Below are 18,883 nucleotides of genomic sequence, written 5' to 3'. Positions count from 1 at the left end.
AGAGACCTCACATTGGTATTGTTGGAATTGAAAGTAGACTATGTTGTTTAGAAGGACACAGTCCCAGGGGCCTGCCTACACGTCGTGTGCTGATCAATGCTTGCCATACACCTTGCCCTTCTTTCACTTGAATGCCACATTCAACACCTTCTAGGAATGTGATTCCAGGAATAAATTTCTGTCTTTGTGTTCAGGAGCTGAGCGGCCTTGGATCCAGGAAGAATTTAATGAACCAGTAAGTAATCAAAGATTTGAGCAAACCTTTACATGTAAGGTGCTTCCTTCATGATCTCATGCTTCCAAGTGCTGATGAAAAGTTTGCGAGTGAGTACAGCAAGAGAAGTGGCAAAGTGTTTGAGGATTGGAGAGCTGTTGTGTTCACCTGAGAAAACAGCCAGGCCAAGTTGGTGATAAGCGTTGGCTATGTTTACAAATTAGGTGAAACCAAAAGGCAGGAAATCTCCCAGGATGTTGTAGTATTGTGGGGCCAAAGGCATGGACTACCTATTCTGCAGCGTTCATGAACACCCTAATACCAGTACCTCATAAATAAGGATCCCGGTTTTATGATATATGTGTATGTATGCTTTTTTTAAAATTACATTTCCTTCTGTATTTATCCATATTTATTTAATTTGGTTGGTCATCTTGTCTATATTTATCCATATTTATTTTGTGCCTAGTGTAAAAATGTAGCACATTTATTTAAACGACAAATGTTTACTCGTGTTTTGTCATCCAAAGTATTTTTGCCATTAACAGTACAGCAATTTGAAACTACTTGCATCATTAAACAGCTAAAACGGCTATACTGTTGTAGTTATTTACGCCTTATTAGGTTTTTAAACATTTTCTACCTCCTTCTTATCTTTCTTCACACCTAGCACTCATGACTGATTGTAGTGGGTATTGTCCAAAATAACTTATTTTCTGTATTTAACCTTATTGACAAATATAGACAATAAAATAGATAGTTTTCGATCTTTATTTGTCTTTAAAAGTCGTTAAAAAAATAAACAGGAAACCTTACTTATAAATCTTCTTTTAATGTAAGTGCTTCTCAAACTATGCTTGCTTGTGAAGTTGTGTATTTTGAATCATTTGTTTGTGCTACTGACCCTTTATTGAAAATGTGTCTAGACGCCTCACAACTTTGCTGACCATTTCTTTTTTGCTTGGCTCTCGTCCTGTTAGGCCCTCTTAACCTAGTGCTTTTCAGCCAGTGGGTGAAGACTCAGAATAGGGTCCTGTGACTAGGTCCCAGATCGTATAAAGGACAAAAAGGTACAAGGTTTATAGAAGACATTTAGAAAATCAAAGAGACCCAGACCTAAAAGCATAAACACTCTCTTGCTGCAAAAGGAAATTGTAAAATAAATGAATGTACAGTACACTAACCAGCTGGATATCTTTGCACTAATTTCACCACACTGAGTCCAGGGAGAATCTTTGTATGTTGGGACGTAAGCTAGCACTGACTTGAAGGAATGATAATTCAGACTATTCATCTTTTTGATTTATGCTCTTGGTCCTAATCATGCCTACATAGACGCGTTTCAATTTTAAATAGCTGGTCTTTTGCAAGGGTGAATTAACCTCCTAGCAGTAAAGCTTTTTGTGTTTGAAGTTCATTCCGGCACAATTGAGGCAATTACATAACTTTATGGCAGATCTTGATTATGGGGTGAGAGGGCAGCAATTGAATGGTTCACCCCAACCGAGCATGCTTTATAAAGTGAGAAGTATAACCCACTCTTGGGAGCATGTAAAGGAGGGGAAGGGGGAGATATACGCTGCTGACCTCTTCCCAATTTTCGCTTCATCCAGATGCATCGAGGAGAGATACAAATCTATTTGCTTTGCCGCCCGGACCCGCTCTATCCTGTCGTTGGGTTTGGCTTGCTTCAAAGAACTGCCGGACAAGGTAGGACATTGAATGAAATGTGAGGGGAGCCCGGTGAGTTACCCAGGATGTGAGAGTATGGGAGCGAAGAAATCCGTGATACACCCCCCACAGATTGCAGCCAGATTGTGGGTATTTGTATGAGGCGGTGGTTTTAATCAGGCTCATGAGCATAAATATTTAAGCACAGACTCTGTTTTAACTGTATTTTTCATTCCAACGCGACCACTTTTTAAAGTTTTCCTGTCAGTGGTAAGCTATTGATTCTCTACCTAGCAATAACTAGAGCTTCAAAAGACACGAGGGCTACTGAATAGAAGATCATTTTGGCTTCCACACATGTCCACAGATCCTGAAAAGAAAAAATCCTCAGTGACACCCAGTAAACACATGTAGTTGCCACCATTTGGCAGAAGGGCTGCTCTAACACCTATTCCCAAAGGTGGGAAACTTGCAGGGACCATCAGAATTCTGAAGCCACTGCAATCTAATCTTATAAGTCTGAGCAGAGAACAAGAATATGTGGAACAAATGAGTTCAGTAAAGGTCGTGCGTTGAATCAAGCTGCTGTTCCATGCATAGCATGGCTTGTGGCCACTGTTTTGCCTGACGGAATAGGCAATTTAACAGTTCTTGTTGCTCAATGAAGACGGTCCTTCTTAGCCTAATATGTCTGGATGTCTCTCTGAAGTTCCTTGATGTCTTGGTCCTTGAAAAAAGTTCAATAGTGTTAAAGCCTGTGAGCCTATTTTGTGTGTGTTCAAAGCCCAAAATAGATGGATCTGAGGATCTGGGTGGCGTGCTCCTATGCAGCCTGTCTCCCTTCACACTCCATACAGGGATTTTCTCATTTGATCAGGGGTCTGTCAGTTTGCAGGACTCTGCACGCCAATTTAGCTTTCTTTGCAGTTGAACAGTAAGTGTCATTGCTTAGTTGATAAACTGGATAAGTTTCCCTGAAAAACTGAACTCACAGCCCATTAACGAAGGTCCCGCTGGCAGCTTTAAAAACTTGGGATGTTTAAATACTCATCTAATGGGATCTAGGCCCATTTATGCCTTGGGTTGATCAATTGACTTCTAATACTGAAGAGTCATTATAGAGAAAGGACTGTGTAGGAGAGAACAATTGATGTCCTCTAGCTCCTGACCCCAAAATCTTTCCACACTACAGATACAATGTGATTTTTATCTGTACTCCACCTCAGGACTGGGCATCACTTTCACCTTATTTAGCAAGGTCTGCATTCGATCTTGCAGAGCTGCCCCCTTGATCAAACATACTTTTATACAAGTTGGCACATAGCACACAACTGTTGGCCTGTCCAGAGCGGCTCATAGTTGTGAAGTCCGGTATTCCAGGTGAAAGAAAAAAGAGCTAGGACAGCCCTCCAGCTGACAGAGAAGGGAGAGATAGAAGTCTGCTGAGTCATCAGCGCGTGGAAGGTGGGTTTGGTATAGAGTATGTGTTTTTAAGATTGATCAGGGGTCACCTCCTTCCTCTGATCACCCATCCCTGAAAAGAGCACCTAGATCTTTGCAGAGGCTCCAAATGGCTGGGTTATCCTTTAAATGAAAGGGGGGCGTAATTTATTACTTGGGCCTTTATGCGGAAACAGAGTTTATTTGCCTACCAAGAGGAGAACACAAACATTAGTTTGAATAGATTTTTCTAACTTATTTGTTCACAGCACACCCACAGATAAGTGCTGCAGTAGCAGAATGGTGGCACATAGGCCATCAAAGTAACAATAGAAAGAAAGCACACTCCTTTACCAGTGAGTTCACCGCAGACCTCCTGAAGCCTAATTACACAAAGGTCCTGGTGGCGTAACAGCCGTGTGCGCCCCTTCTGCAATTTTGATCGCATTTGGCACACATGTCTCGCCAGCGCAATCTCGAGAGGGCATTCCCCTCATGGTTTTCGTAATAAAGTACATTGTTCTTTAGTGCCAGCTACATCTTCCTGAAGATTGAACCCACCAGTGAAACTTCTTTCAGTATCACTGGCCCCACATTGACAGTTTAGCAGGAACTAAATGTCTACTTTTACAATTCGCAACAATTGAGCCTTCAACCAGTCAAGATGGTAGCATTTTGAGAAGCAACAGTCAAGATTTGTTGGGTATCTCCCTTTATGTAGAAACCTCACATATGCAGTAAGTCATGTAAACAACCAGAAGACAAAAAGCATTTCAATTCACAAAACTGCCAACACCATCAACTTTAACATACTGATATTGGTGCGCAACAGCAGGAGCCAGCCATTTTATATTAGTTTTAAGTGCAGTGCAAACGTAACAGGAAGCAAAGAAGTCTTGCACATAATGAAGCAGTTTTATAAAGAAGTATAGGGCTTATTTCATTTGCTAACCCAAGTCCTCTTATATAAACCCTAAAAAATCTACTCAAATGTATATCACCTTACTTTGAGGATAGTAATGGTAAAGGGATGAACTCCTGAACACCCCAATACTAGGATGGAATCAAACTCCTGCATTCTACCAAGTCCTTCCGCATCAACAGTCACAGAGATGGGAGCACCAGTGCCATCCTATATGTGAAACGGACTAATCCTCCCTTCCTGTATCCCCGGCTACTGCTTCATTACTCCCTGCACTGGACATGATGGCCCTCCCCCCATCTCCACCAAATGTGCACATTTCACCCATTGCTGCATCACTTGGTCCCAGAAAACCTACCAAATTTGATGTACTTTTTTTTTTAGTTCAGAATCTTTTCTCTCTCCCAATGAAAATAGCTATAAAAAGCTGATCCCGGGTTCAATACAATGACTTGATGTTGTCTCATACATTACAGTTTGTCTTGTTGTATGCAATCAGCAATGTGCAACATAAAACTGGCAGGAGCCAATCTCCGGAGTGGAGAATTTATTCTGCAAGGTCCAAAACTGTGACAGTCTACAAAATTATTTTATTATTTTTTTTACTGAAGAGATCAGAGGCGTGGAATGACTGAATACTTAATGCATGTATGTGGTATTGCTGTAACTAGTACCAAGCAAAAAGGCAGCAGAGCACTTACTTGCTCATTGCGGGGGTGATTAGCATCGCTCATTACAGGACAACCTTTCCCAGTTGTTTGAGTTGTAAACTACAGCTCATGATAGTCTTGTTGGCCTCCGAGCCAAATAATTGAGGCTGTTAGGCAGCAAGAATTGCTCTGCAATTGAAAAAACTTGGTTGGAACAAATCTTCCGAACTTGAAGTAGTTTTTATGCTTGGTAGATGCATAGAGCTTAAAAACTTTATACATGTGCCCAGAGCACAATAGAACATTACATTGCTTGTTGTGGATTCCGGTTGGAGGACAGAGTAGTGGCTTTTGTTGTTACTCGAAAGTTAGTTTATAAAATAAGTGCTTCTGCAAACTCAAGGAGATGATGGACGGAGCACTGAAACTTTCAAAGCACTCGCTCCCAGTCACAGATCTGAGTTGAATCCATCATTGTTTTTTAGCTCATTTTGCCACCCCAGTTAAGACCCAGCCATATGTGTAACACCGCGCATCAGCCAGGCTACCTTGAATCCAGTGAGCAAGGAGACTCTTGTCTGCAAACCCATCAGTCTGTGTGTTACAAGGAAACTAGCCTGCTTTAAAATATGATTCTGTTGAAATTAATTAGACTCTTTATTGTCCACGTTCGCTGTTTTCTTAGCGATTTATGCTGTATAAACTGACTGGCTAGCCTAAATGCAGATAATGTTTTGTGTAGTAATCTAGGGGCCGGGAAAACTCGCCATTCTCACAAGGCAGGATAATGTTTTTAATCATGTGTAACAAGTCTGCTTTGCACTTATCTTTTCGCATGTGTTCTCCCAGGGTGACAATGTGTACCTGTCTCAGATCTACAACCTGACCTTGTTGTGCATGGAAGACTACACCATCGAGCCTCAATCTGTGCAGTTCCTGGTGCAGCACGGCTTTGACTTCAATAAGCAGTACTCTCAAGGGATAGCATACCACAAGGGTAATGATAAGGTGAGAGCAAGATGCCACTCTAATGCTCTTCCCACTCCTTCCCTGCATTCATCTTCCAAAGAGCCCCATTCAGTCTCCTTGATGGCTTGAAAGCCTTTGGCACAGCTCACAGTACTTGCAGATAATAACGTTATTACATTGGTAACAGCACAGTGTGGTTAGGTTTATCTAAGTGTCTCCCTTCGCAAACTTTTATTGGAAACAAAACCTCCTTTCGTACACCATGCAAAACCTGATTTAATGGGACGCAACACCATGCCCAGAGAGTTGTTCACTGCAAGGATAGAATAAAGGTGGCTTCTGACTGTCCACATCTCCTCTCAGACATTCACTCATCTGTTTTGTATCCACCATCCCTTCTACCACACCTGCCCCTGAAAAACCCACTCCTGACTTTGACGTCCAGGCTTTTACACCCTCATCACAAGTCATGCCTACAGGGAATGACTTAATAGTAGGGAAACCGTAAGATGACACTTTGAATGAAGGGGTCCAGTTACCAAAGAAGACCATTTGCTGAACTTACACTGCCAATAACCTGTGCCATGCACATTAATTTACCTGAAGACTCTTTCTGTCTTCTCTACAAATGGGACATAAATAATTTCAGTGCAACAAGCAATGTCTGTTGCAAATTGTGGATTACAACATGCAGAATTGCAGGGTGTCTGCTGCCACTGATTTTCCGGTTTTCCCCCTCTTGCATACATTATGTAGCAACTTCTCTTTTCTAATTCGAAGCATATAATTTCCCTCACAATCCTCCTTCCCATCCCCTGCCTGACCTAGGAGTGCCTGCTGTTTGTAGGTTACCGCAACTATAAACAACAGCGCCCACACCCTTCTTTCTTGCTTCCCATGCATACATCTGAGAATAGCCTGCACACAACCATACAGTAGGGCAGAGCACCAGTGATAAAAGAAGCAGAATGTGCCCTGTCTGCACCACACGGTGGAGAAGTGTGGCTCACTGGTTAGAAGCGGCAGACTCTGAAGCAGAGATCGGGCCCGGGACCAGGGTTCAATTCCCGACGCGGCAGGGTCTTGTTCTCAATGTCCGCAGACTCGATAATTCTCGCCTCGGCGCCTACTCTAATCATGGGTCCCACGCTGCAACTCTGGGCAATAGCTTGCTTAATCTCCACAACGGCCCCAACAACACTGGGATGCCTGGCTTCACCTTGGGGGTGCCCAGGAGGGGCATCTCACAGGGAGAACCAGGAAGGGTTCCACAGCGTTATACAGCGCCGGGACGCCCCGTTGCTGGGGCAGCTGTGCGCTTTACAAGTATACTACATTTACATCCTCTCTACTCTTAATCCCAGTTAACATTGCTCATTATGCCAGCCTTGTATTATTGCGACTTTGTTTTTGCATTATATTCATTTACCCTTTCATGAACAGGGCAACGAGTGGCAGGGTCAGAGTGTGCGCACCCTCTTTCTGGAAATTCTGAAAGCGAAGAAGCCCCTGATCCTCCACAATGGGTTGATTGACTTGGCATTCCTGTACCAATGCTTTTATGCCCACCTGCCTGAGAACCTTGGCAGTTTCACTGCGGACCTTTCAGAGATGTTTCCTGCTGGCATCTACGATACAAAATATGCCTCAGAATTTGAGACTCGGTTTGTGGCTTCCTACCTGGAGTATGCATACAAAAAATGGTGAGTGCTTAATCATTCGTCAGACTCTGAACACTAAAACAATTGTCTTGGGTTTAATTAATCGCCTTGGTCTGTGTTCTAATCCCCATGACTAAGAAATGTCGGTCAACATAGGACATGGAAACAAACATGCCTCAACTGGCTCCAACGCGGGGCCCACTGTACAAAAAAACCAAAATAAGCCTGTGTTTACATTGTTGGACTCTAGGGGGCCTATTGTTGAGCTTCTATAGTGACTAAATACATACTAAAGCAGCTTTGTGTGAAGTACAATAAATAGTCAGTCCTGGGTAAGGGATGTGAATCAACTCAGAACCTGGTAAAGAGAACGTAAATTGATACATACTCTTAATTTGTTGTACCTTTTGCTTGCCACAGCAGTTGAGGATTACCACACTGCTGCCCAGAGTTGTAAAAAAACCTTCAGCTTTCAATTTGTTAAATTTTTTAGTATACTCATGCCGAGCTCCAAGGGGAGGAACCCTCGTTTTATGTTTGACCGGACCAGCATGATCTTTCAGTTTTATTTTTTAACTACACATCCTTTCGCATACCCAAACATCTTCATTCATGCTAATAACATCTTGAATCGTATCTCTAACTTTGCTTCATGCATAATCTCGTCACCAGTACCCAACGGAGAATCTCCAACATCTGACTAGTACTCGTCAGACTGACCCTAGAAACACAGTGTTGAATGAGCCATCAGATAATTCTTGGAATTTCAAGACTTGGTTTCCCAGGTCAAAACACAATATTGAGTACAATTTGATGTACTCACACGGAAATCTTTTTATCCTTGAAAGTAACACATTTTCCAAAAACATTTGGATCAACATTTGCCTCAAACTTTACTGTTTGGATATCAGACTCTCACAAGATGTTGCCTTGCCAAATAGTCACTATCATGGATGATAATAGACACTTAAGCCCCAGAGTCCGTAAGGATTTCTGGGGGCACCTCAGCAATCGATAATTAAAGCTCCTACTCTACTGTGAAGTTTTTAAAAATGTATTTAGTGTTTTTTAGAGAGCAAACTAGACTTGTTAGGGTATTGGATCGCTTTACAGAGATAACCAGCTAAAATTAAAGATTAGGAGCAGGCGATCATTAAGGGTGGGCGTAGTTGGCGGAGTACCACTGAACGCAATTCTGCGGAATTGATCAAAAAATCTGAGGTCCGCTCCTCAACTCCATTCAGTCTCTCCACAATTAAGAAAACAGAATCCTCCCATACCCTTGGTAAAACGACAAGTAACATTATTACATGCTAAAATGCATATAATCATCTCACAAAAGTGAAAATGGAAATACAGCAAGCAGTGAGAGGTGATGATTTTGATGTCCTCACTAACCTAGGGAGAAAACCAAGCAGATGCCTTTGACACAAAGAGCACATCCTGCTGAACGATTGATGGTGATCCTGAGTCACACCAAGCACAGTTATGGGCAAAATATACATTCCCAACCAAAGGCCCTGCAAAGCATTATGGGACAATAATATAGGGTGCAGTGAATATTATAGTATCCAATATAAAAACATTCCTCAAGGTGCAGGCTCTTGAGCTCAGCTGAGAGCTAATACTATAATATTCACTGCACTCTAGAATCTCGCCCCATAATGCTTTGCTGGGCCTTTGGTCGGCATTGTATTTTTGTCCATAACTTTGATTGGGGTGGTCCTAGGAGGAAGGGACCACCACAATTATTGAGCATGATATGCTCTTTGTGTTCAAGGCACCAGCTTGCATCTCACAAAAATGAAAATATAGCAAGCAGTGCCTTTAATTAAACAATACATCATTTTATCTTTACATGTTAAAATGCATTTAGTCATCTCACAAAAGTAAAAATGGAAAATAGCAAGCAGTGAGAGACGTGAAGATTTTGGGGTCTTTACTAACCTAGGGAGAAGACCAAGCAGATGCCTTGAACACAAAGAGCACATCATGCTGAAATGATTCGGTGGTGGTCCCATCGTTCTAGGACCACCCCAAGCACAGGTATGGGGAAAAATACAATCTCAACCAAAGGCCCTGCAAAGCATTATGGAATGATATTCTAGAGTGCAGTGAATATTATTGTATCCAATATCCAAACTATCCTCACGGAGCAGGCTCTAGGGCTCAGCTGAGAGCTAATACTATAAGATTCACTGCACTCTAGAATCTCGCCCCATAATGCTTTGCTGGACCTTTGGTTGGCATTGTATTTTTGCTCATAACTTTGCTTGGGGTGGTTCTAGGAGGATGGAACCACCACAGTCATTGAGCATGATATGCTCTTTGTGTTCAAGGCACCTGTTTGTCCTCCCCCCTAGGTTAGGGGGGACCCCAAAATCATCACCTCTCTCATTGCCTGTTGTTTTTCAAAGTTCAATTTTCAGAATTGGTTATATGCTTTTTTTAGCATGTAAAGGTAAAGTTGATTTGCCAAGGGATTGCCTGTACAGTAGGTAACTCCATTGCGGAGTGGGAATTCTTGCATGTATTCCGTGTTTTCAATAAAATGCGTAATAACCCATTCTCCGCATCTTCCGCGAGCGGCGTTCGTTGCCCAGGGTTAGTGATCATGAATACACTTGAGGGGGAAAATACAGACACAGGAGCAAGGGGTGATTGCTCAACTTCAGCTACTGCCCAATCAAGTTACATAGCGATACAATTATGATGTATGCTAAACCTTGTCCATGCTACCAGAATTGCGTAAGTTGCATCTACGAAGTCGAGTGAGACTTAAAACGAGTGGTGTTCATATAGAGCAATAAAGTGTCACAATGTCGCCTATCCCGAAAGTGCTCGGAGAGAGGTTATGGTAGGAATTTTCCCATTAGTAAAGTCTTCGCTTCCTTCTTGAATCTAAGCAGAGATGTTATTCTTCTGATTATTGGCTTCAGCAAATTCTCGGTGCGGCCCACAGAAAGATCTGTTGTAAATTTACTTCTCACGGAAGGAGGGTGGTTTCAGCATAGGATCCCTGGCACTACGGGAGTGACTACCTTTTCCGGATACCTCAATTTTATGAGCAAGATACAAAGGTGACGTAGTGTGTAGCACTTAGTGTGTAGCACTTTGTGTGTGAAACAGGCCAGTTTGAGTTAGATTCTGGCTTCGTAAGGAAGCCAATTCAAGGTCTTCAGGTGCGGTGAGATGTGTTCTTAATTTGTGGAGCCTTTTAAGAGTCTTGCTGCTGCGTTGAGACAGGTTTTTAGGGAAGCTGTTGAGATCTTGGGCAGACCCGAAAGGGTTGCGCATCCGTATTCGGTCTGAGAGTTAACTAATGCCTGTACTGCCATTTTAAGGTCCTGTAAGAAAGTGGCTCTGTATATACTGCACCAAAGTTAGTTACATTGTGTACAGAGTCCAGCAGTCCTCAGAGGTTTGGCAGAGGTTAAAGTTAAATAGAACCTTACTCTCTAAAGTGGTAGCTTGGTCGAGCAGTAAGGCAGTATCAGAGGTCAGTGTAAAGAATTTGATGTACACACTCAGTCAGCAAATGATCTCACACACTCAAGAACTGAACTCTAGGCCAATTGTTTTGTATATAAAATATATTGTTTTATTTTAGAACCACAGGTTGGTATAAAAATACTTTCTCAGAATGAATTGCCACAGTTGAATACTTTTCAATGAGCAATAGACTTTAAAAAAAAAAAAATTATTAAACATTTTATGCAAAGAATAGTCATATTTCTACATATACAGCATGTGGTTAGTGGCAGAAAACAAATCAATCCGCAAAAAAAAAATGTCTACTCAATATAACACCAGGAGAAGCCATAAAGAAACACCAAAAGAGACTAAAAAAAAACAACGCAGTCAGATGAGATATGGTAAATCTTACAAGCAAATAAAAGTCTATAGAAGCTTAGATAAAGGGTAAACAAACTAGCTCCCGGGCTCATCGATCCAATTTGCCACTCAATCCCATATTTTCGCACCCCTTACCGTCTTCCTATTCCTCTTAGTCTTATAAATTGCAGTTTCCAAATTATACATTGCAAGAAGTCTTGCCCTCCAAGCAGAAAATAACGGAGGGTCAGGGGAGATCCAGTCTTTCGTGATACAAGCATGTAAAATGGCCATACAGATTAACAAGAAAGAGGTCAGGCAGGGCCTGACTGGGAACTGAAAACAGCCCTGGCAAATTTTGGCAGACCAGCCCCCATCCGGCACGTAGCGAGCGAGCGAGCTCGACCGCTGCTAGGCGAGATTTTGGAAAACGACTAAACAAAATGGTGAATTTTACAGCACATTTTTTGTTACATATTCAATTATATCAACTTTCAAAGCACAGTAAATAGTAGATGATGACCTTAAAGAGCACCAGGTTACCCACTCAGTCATATGTACCGATATACATTCTTTCAGAGAGCTCGAAAAATAGACAGAAGTGAATTAGAGAGAACAAAGTAAAAGCAACACCAGCCCCCCACATGGTATGTAGCGAGCAAGCACCGAGGCCATTAAGCATGGAAATGTCACATATGAGCCTTTAGCTTAAGGTCACTGAGGCAGAAACTATGGAAATAGCACACATAATTAAGCAGGCAGGCCAGAAAGCATGGAAACATCACATATATTCACCCAGGCTGACAAAAGGCACAGAAATGTCTCAAATGGCATGGCACCTCGGCCAGAAAGCACGAAAGATTAACACAAAGGCCCTGGCTCTGACATGACACATCTTTAAATAGCCTACTTAAGTGGGTGGCACAATAAGTGTTGCAGGCCCACTAGCAGCATTTAATGTACAGTACCTGGGTACATTTAGAACCACATTTCTAGGGACTTGCAAGTAAATTAAAAATGCCAATTTTGTCATGTTTGAAAGGAAAGAGCGCAAGCACTTTAGCACTGGTTAGTGGTGGTAAAGTGACCTTGGGTACTTGTGGTGGCACTGCCCTTGTTGGTTTCTACCCCTGTGCCAGGGGTAATGAAGAAGGCAAGAACAGAAAAGAAACTAAGGAGGGTTTTAAAGGACTATTTGTGTGTGAAGGGCCCCATACCTGATGACTTTAAAAACTTTTCACTATAAGGGAGAGGAGGAGGGGCATAAACAAGGAGAGGTATGGCTAGCAGGTAGCCTGAGAGCCACACACCTGTCTCCCCTAAAGCTCTAGCAAAAGCTTCAGAGGATACCACTAATTTCCTGGGGTAGGTTGCAACCCCCTTAATAGACGTCAGCAATGCAGAGCCTCCACACACAAGCTGGAAGGCTGCTCTTTGCAAGGGTTTCCAGCTCACCTTGCACTACGATAACAGCTCTTCCCAACCATGTGAAGGGAGCCAATAGTGTGACACACGCTCACACCGTGTGAGGTAGAAGTTCTAGCTTCCACATCGGATCTTGCCCTTGCTGTCCCTGGGCCCTTAAGAGCAAGTAGGAGGCTGTTGAGCTTGGGCTGGGATCAGAGATCAACTCTGTGATGTCATCAGATGAATGCTGATGTCATTTGCCTAACGCTGCGCCTTCTGTAGAGAACTCTGTGCAGCGAATTTGTTACAGATTGGAATCGAAGCAAGGCAGACCCAACCTTTTCAGCTTTCTGAGGCCAAAAAACACGAATACTATTCCGCTGGATATTCTGTTCCTTAGACATTGAAATAGAAACATCATAGAACACACATGAATTGGGTATTGTAAAACAGCAAGTCTCTTTCGAAAACTTCCGTCAGATTGCACACTGGGAACTGCAGCTACATCACTGTGGCCCGAAGTGAACCATCCGCTGAACAGTGAACACAGAAGTGCGCATTTAACAGCGCAAACTCCTTTCTTGTGAAATCCGGACTGAAATCCGAACCATTTTAAAAAAATGTAGGTCATGAACCAACTGAGCCAGCGTCCAGGGAACGCACCAAGGGCTCCTAGACATGTACACGTTAGCCTAAGCGGCCAGTGGCAACAACAGTGGCCAGTGGAAAACAACACAAAAGGACTCAATTGTGTGAAAAAGAAACACTAGAAAGCCCTGTTGTCTGCTTACAATATATTTTTCAGCACAAGCCCCAAGTTGCCCCCCCCCCCCCCCCCCCAAATCCCTGTGGCCTCGGTGAAGAGTCTCGGGGTCACTATTGACTCTGAGTTATCCCTTAAGCCCCAGATAGGGACGGTGGTCTCTTCCTGCATGTATCAGCTGTGCAGGATCAGGAAGGTGGCCTATCTCCTGACTCCCGAAGCCCTGATACAAGTCATCATGGCCCTTGTCCTCTCCCGCTCGGATTTCTCGAACTCTATCTATCACGGTCTGCCTAAATCTTTTCTTCTCAGACTGCAAATTGTTCAGAACCAAGCGGCGAGATTGGCTTTCGGGATTCCAAAATGGCAGTCCGCCAGACCTCTCCTCACTAAATTGCATTGGCTTCCTGTCATATCGAGGGTAGCCTTCAAGATCGGCTGCCTCACCTTCAAATCCTTAACCGGTCCCTGCCCTGCTTTCCTGAAATCCCTTATCAGTCCCTATTGCCCTTCACGTAACCTCAGATCCTCTTACCTTCACCTCCTGGTTGTCCCCCCTATCAAACTCTGTAGATCTGGAGGTCGGAGATTCGCAGACTTGGCCCCCTAACTCTGGAACTCTTTCCCTCCCCCGCTCAAATCCTCTAATTCTCTCATTCAATTTCGTAAATCTCTAAAAACTTGGCTTTTCCCACAATCCAGCTAACTCCCTTCGCCCCCTCTGCATCAGATAAGCGCCAGGAAACCCACGGTGACCGTGCGCTTTACAAGCATACCTTAACATAACATAACATAACACACATCCTACCTGTCATCAAAACTTAATTTGCCAAGACAGTAGACATATTTAATTCAATTCCTTCTGTGTCTAGGTTCCTTGGCAAGGAGCAATAGACTTTGAATGCAATATAATACGGGGGTTGCAGTAGGCAACACAAACTTAACACAATTGTAACATTGAGCTCAATGGGATTTTTAAGTAGACTGCAATATAATTTATTTTACAAACGTTTTTCTTACTCTGGGCTGGATCCGGGATTCGTCCCTGGTGCATCTCCTGAAAACTGTTGAAGGAAATCGTTTTTGTTAAACAGGCGATTTTTAAGAAATATTTGTATGTTGCAAAAATCAACACTTAGAAGAATTTCTGGTAAAAACCAAGCAATCTTATCCTGTGGCGGAAAATCAGGTTATTGGAAAATCAGTTGTAATCACTTTTTCTGGTCAGTGCTGGGTACCTAAATCCAGCACTGGGATCTCTCCTGATTACAGGTGGGTAATTTCGTTTTCGTTGATCGGACGATTTTTTGGTGAATATTTCAAAGTTTCAAAACTCGAACACTTGGACTAGTTTTCACTTGGAAATTCTTCTATGTTACCCTATGGAGAAATTGTAGATTATCGGCTGTCAGGTAAGTACTCGACTGGCAGAGTTAAGGTTCTGGGGTGAGACTCTGGTCTCCCAGGTTTGGGTTGGTATTGTAGTTACACCCTCAGCGGCACAGGGACAGCCGGGTGCAGACAGAGTAGGCCAAATGTTAGCCTTTGGCTGGTGGCTGCTAGCAGGCAACCCACACGGCTGTGGGAGCGAAGCTGCTGGTCACTTACTCTGGGCAAGTGGGGAAGTTTAACAGAACAGTTTGTGCACTCCCAGTGGCACTGTGGCGGCTAGGTGCAAGGTGCTTTTGGGCCATCGGTCACCCAATGGATTTCAATGGGAAAGCTGCGAGACGAACAAAGGCTGCAGGCTCGGGGACGGAGATTCTTCAAGTGCAACCACCACTTCGAGGGGTAAGTTGGGAAGCTGTAGGTTGGGTAGACTCCCATGAGTTGGGCACAGGGGGCCGTGGGGTGCCGGGTGCAGGGGTGTCTTTAGGAGTTGGGAAATCTTAACCGCTGCTGATCGCAGTTGTCTGGGTATATGGTGTTGAGGCTGCAGGGTACCATTTACCAGGGGCTGACATGTGGCCAGAGATGCCAATTGGGTTTAGGCAACAATGCAGTTTAGGGAAGGAACACAGGCCCTGGGTACCTGATTGGCAGAAGCCTAGGGAACACTCAGTCAAAGCACATCAGCAATTCAGCAGAAAGTGGGGGCATACCATGCAAGAAAGAGGGCACTTTATCCAGTATTAGGGTATTTAGAGGCAGTGATGTGGTAGGCCCAGGCTGTAAAATCAGGGGTGAAGGCCGTGGCCTTGGTGGCGAAGAGACTACTGGAGGAGTAGGAGACGTAGCCGAAGTTGGAAATCTCTGTTTATGGTCAGTAATTAGATAATGGAGATCGGAAACCAGGGACGCAGGTAAACAAACCATGAGAGGTGGAGGTGGATGGCACTCTTCAGGGTAATTCACCTGGTCCTCCGGTTCTTGGTCATCATAGTCCGAGCTGTTGTGATACTTGACATGACGTTCAGATGGGCTTGTCGGCGTTCAGAACATACTGCCATCGTCAGAAACTTCCTCCTCCAAGAGGTGAGTTGGAGGCAGTGATTGGACCCTACTAGGAGAAGTCCGGGCCGGTGTCGGCGTGCGTTTTGTAATCTTGAGGTGGACATACGCACTGTGTAGTTTGGGTTCTGTTGTTGACGTAGTAGTCGACAGTGAAGCGTCTACGGGCACCATGGTTGTTGACATCGACGGAGCTCCCGTCGACAGAGCCGTTGTCTATGGTGTTGTTGTCGATGGGGTCCTCGTCGATGGAACAGTCTTTGTCGATGTAGGCGTAGATAGGCGAGTCAGCGGTCGTAGCGTCGATGCTGGTTTTGACATCGGCGATGATTTCTTTATTTTTATCGTCGACGAGACCAACTTACCAGCTGTCGGCGATTAAGTCAATGGCGTGGGTTACAGTCAAAGATGTAGACAGAGATTTTATAGTTGTTGAAGCCACCGTTGACGAGGCAGTCGACGACGAGGTGGAAACAGGTTTCTTAAAGGTATGAAGAACCTCCTGAGGAGAAACCTTTGCCGGTAGAGCCTTAGGATTTGGCTCTGAAGACTTTTTGTGCATCGTCTTTTGAGGTGGCTGCGATGAAGGTCCTGGAGAGGCCTCTCTGGGTCTTTGAGAGGAAAGTGAAGACTTAGAAGAGCTCTTACTCTCCTCAGAAGACATGGCTTGGTCCTTATCTTTAAGCCTCTGCAGCCAAATTAAGAGGCGTCCCTCCCTGTCTTTGAGGGTTTTTGAAGTCAAGGTACAACATACCTTACAGTCCTTTGAGGAGACATCCGGGTAAAGGCAGTAGAGACAGTCCTTGTGTTGGTCATCAACATGAAGTCTCTTTTTACCAAGGGAAGCGCGGGGCCTAAAAAAGCCTTTTTTAGGAGTATCTGCCATGAAGAACTTGAGAACTTCACACAGAAGAAGGAATTTTGAACCACTGGAAATCCGGAAAACTGAGCAGAGCTCAGTGTAGACTCCCTTAGCACGACGTGCTTACGAAAATCTGAGGGACTAGAGCTCCTGCCAGGAAGGCTCCAGAGGGTTGTGATAGCTGATTGGCTCTTTTCCAAAGTTTGGTCCTTTTTTTACAAAAGGACATTGATATGTTTCTAATGTGAGACCCTTGGCCTAGTACTCTATATGTCTGAGACATTACTTTATTTATGTACCGGGGACTCCCATAGCGACAACTGGGAATGATTCAGAGAAGGGGAATCTATGAAAGATACCAATACTGGATAACTGCAGTTACAGGTAAGTAACTCATTCCTTCTCACAGGTCCGACGTATCTAGGAATGGTTTTAGCTTTCTAAGGTAGCTCAGGTGAAACCTGGTGTTTTTGGCCAGTGTGTTGATGTGGGCTCGCAAGTTCAGGTTCTTGTCCACTGTACTGCCTAGTGATTTGGCAGAGTCCACTATGATAGGGGTGCTGTTCAGTGCGGAGTTCGATTTTGGTCCATCAGTATGTCAGTGGAGCTTTTGGTGGGGAAATTAGTAGGAATACAGCTGGTTGCTAGTTAGCCATTGCAGTCAGTTTTAATGCCTAGTTCATTGTTTTGATCTCTTTGGGGGTTGAAACCTTGATGTAGAGCTTTGTGTCATCGGCATACATATGGAAAGAGATGTTGGCATTACGCAGAATTTCAGTTAAAGGTTCTAGATAGAGGTTAAAAAGAGTTTGGGAGTGAGTTGAGCCTTGTGGGACTCCGATAGTAATCGGGGAGGGAGAGGATAGATTACGATTAACTAAGAATCTTTGAGAGTAGTTCAGTTGAACTATTCGAGAACGGTTCCCCCCTTAACCCCATCCTGTTTTTGAGCTGGTCAAGTAACTACTGATGGTTAACTGTGTCGAAAGCAGATGAAAGGTCCAAAAGAATTAAGAGATACGTTTTGTCCTGGTCTAGTGCTTGAAGGGCATCATTCACCATTTGGAGAATAGTAGTTTCAGTATTCTGGTCTGGCCTGAAACCAGATTGGTAATAGTCTAGCAGGTTGAATTTAGAAATGTGTTGGCTAAGTTGTTCTTGCACACATTTCTCGAGCGCTATTGCTAGTAGTGGAATATTGTATATGGGTTGTAAATAGTCTGGCTCAGCAGGCTTCAGTGTGTTTTTTTTTTTTCTTTCTTTTTTAAATGGGTATGACTGGACCAGTATTTAGAGAATCTGGCATTGAACCTTGCTTTAGGTAAGCATTGATTATTGTAGTCCAGATGGGTAGGCTAAATTGGTAGGTTGCAGATAGACAATTGGAGGGGAGCAGGGCATTGAAATGGTTATTGGGTTTTATGGACGATAACATTTTTGAGATGTTGTGGTCATCATATAGAAGGTGGTCCAGTGGGCTTCCTTTTTGGGTGCTGCCTGACTGGTGTGGTAGATTCGTTGGTTTGTGCCGCCGATAGATGAGACTGGACGATATCGGTTGACTTCAACTCGTTTCCCAACGAGTCAATTTTGGCTGAGAAGGAGGAGAACTCATCACAGGTTATTAGGGATTTTGTTGCTTCTTTAGATGATTTGGCCAGTTTGTTCGATAGTTTATTTACCATTTCAAAGAGCTTACGAGGTCTGTTCTTGGTGTTCTCCAATTCCAATCTAAAGATTTATTTTTTTAGATTTGAGAATGCTTTTGTTCTACTCATTCCTGGTCTTTCTAAGAAGAGTAAGCTAGGGGGAGGAGCGGTGTTGTCTCAATTTCCGTTCCGTTAGCCGCAGATCTCCCCTTTAATTGTTTAGGGACCCATTGAACCCGGGATTTTCGTCTTTAACCTGGATTCTTTTGAGTTTTAACAGGCTAGAGAGTTCACTGACATTAGAGAGCTTGGGGGGAGGAGGGCGATCCTTTAAGCAACGTGCTGCTAGTATCTCAAGGTCTACGTTTTTTGTGTCCTACGCCATAGTTT

General features: G+C 43.6%; 1 protein-coding gene across 5 annotated transcripts in view; it reads left to right on the top strand.

The window, feature by feature from the left end:
• The window catches only part of LOC147746880 (target of EGR1 protein 1-like), a 71,043-nt gene that overhangs the window by 35,852 nt on the left and 16,308 nt on the right, over positions 1–18,883 (top strand). For 2 of the 5 annotated variants that reach the window (XM_086952283.1, XM_086952284.1), the window contains exons 3-6: positions 195–235; positions 1,828–1,924; positions 5,747–5,905; positions 7,310–7,569. In XM_086952283.1, the coding sequence (XP_086808409.1) occupies positions 195–235; positions 1,828–1,924; positions 5,747–5,905; positions 7,310–7,569 (557 nt within the window). Of the gene's footprint in view, positions 1–194; positions 578–1,194; positions 1,285–1,827; positions 1,925–5,746; positions 5,906–7,309; positions 7,570–18,883 lie in introns of all 5 variants that reach the window. The other 3 variants (XM_086952286.1, XM_086952285.1, XM_086952287.1) reach the window with 3 other exon arrangements.

Source organism: Lissotriton vulgaris, chromosome 1_1 (genome assembly GCF_964263255.1).
Source record: "Lissotriton vulgaris chromosome 1_1, aLisVul1.2, whole genome shotgun sequence".
Classification (NCBI taxonomy): domain Eukaryota; kingdom Metazoa; phylum Chordata; class Amphibia; order Caudata; family Salamandridae; genus Lissotriton; species Lissotriton vulgaris.
The sequence above is the reverse complement of the archived record's forward strand: the minus strand, read 5'-3'. Positions and strand labels throughout refer to the sequence as shown.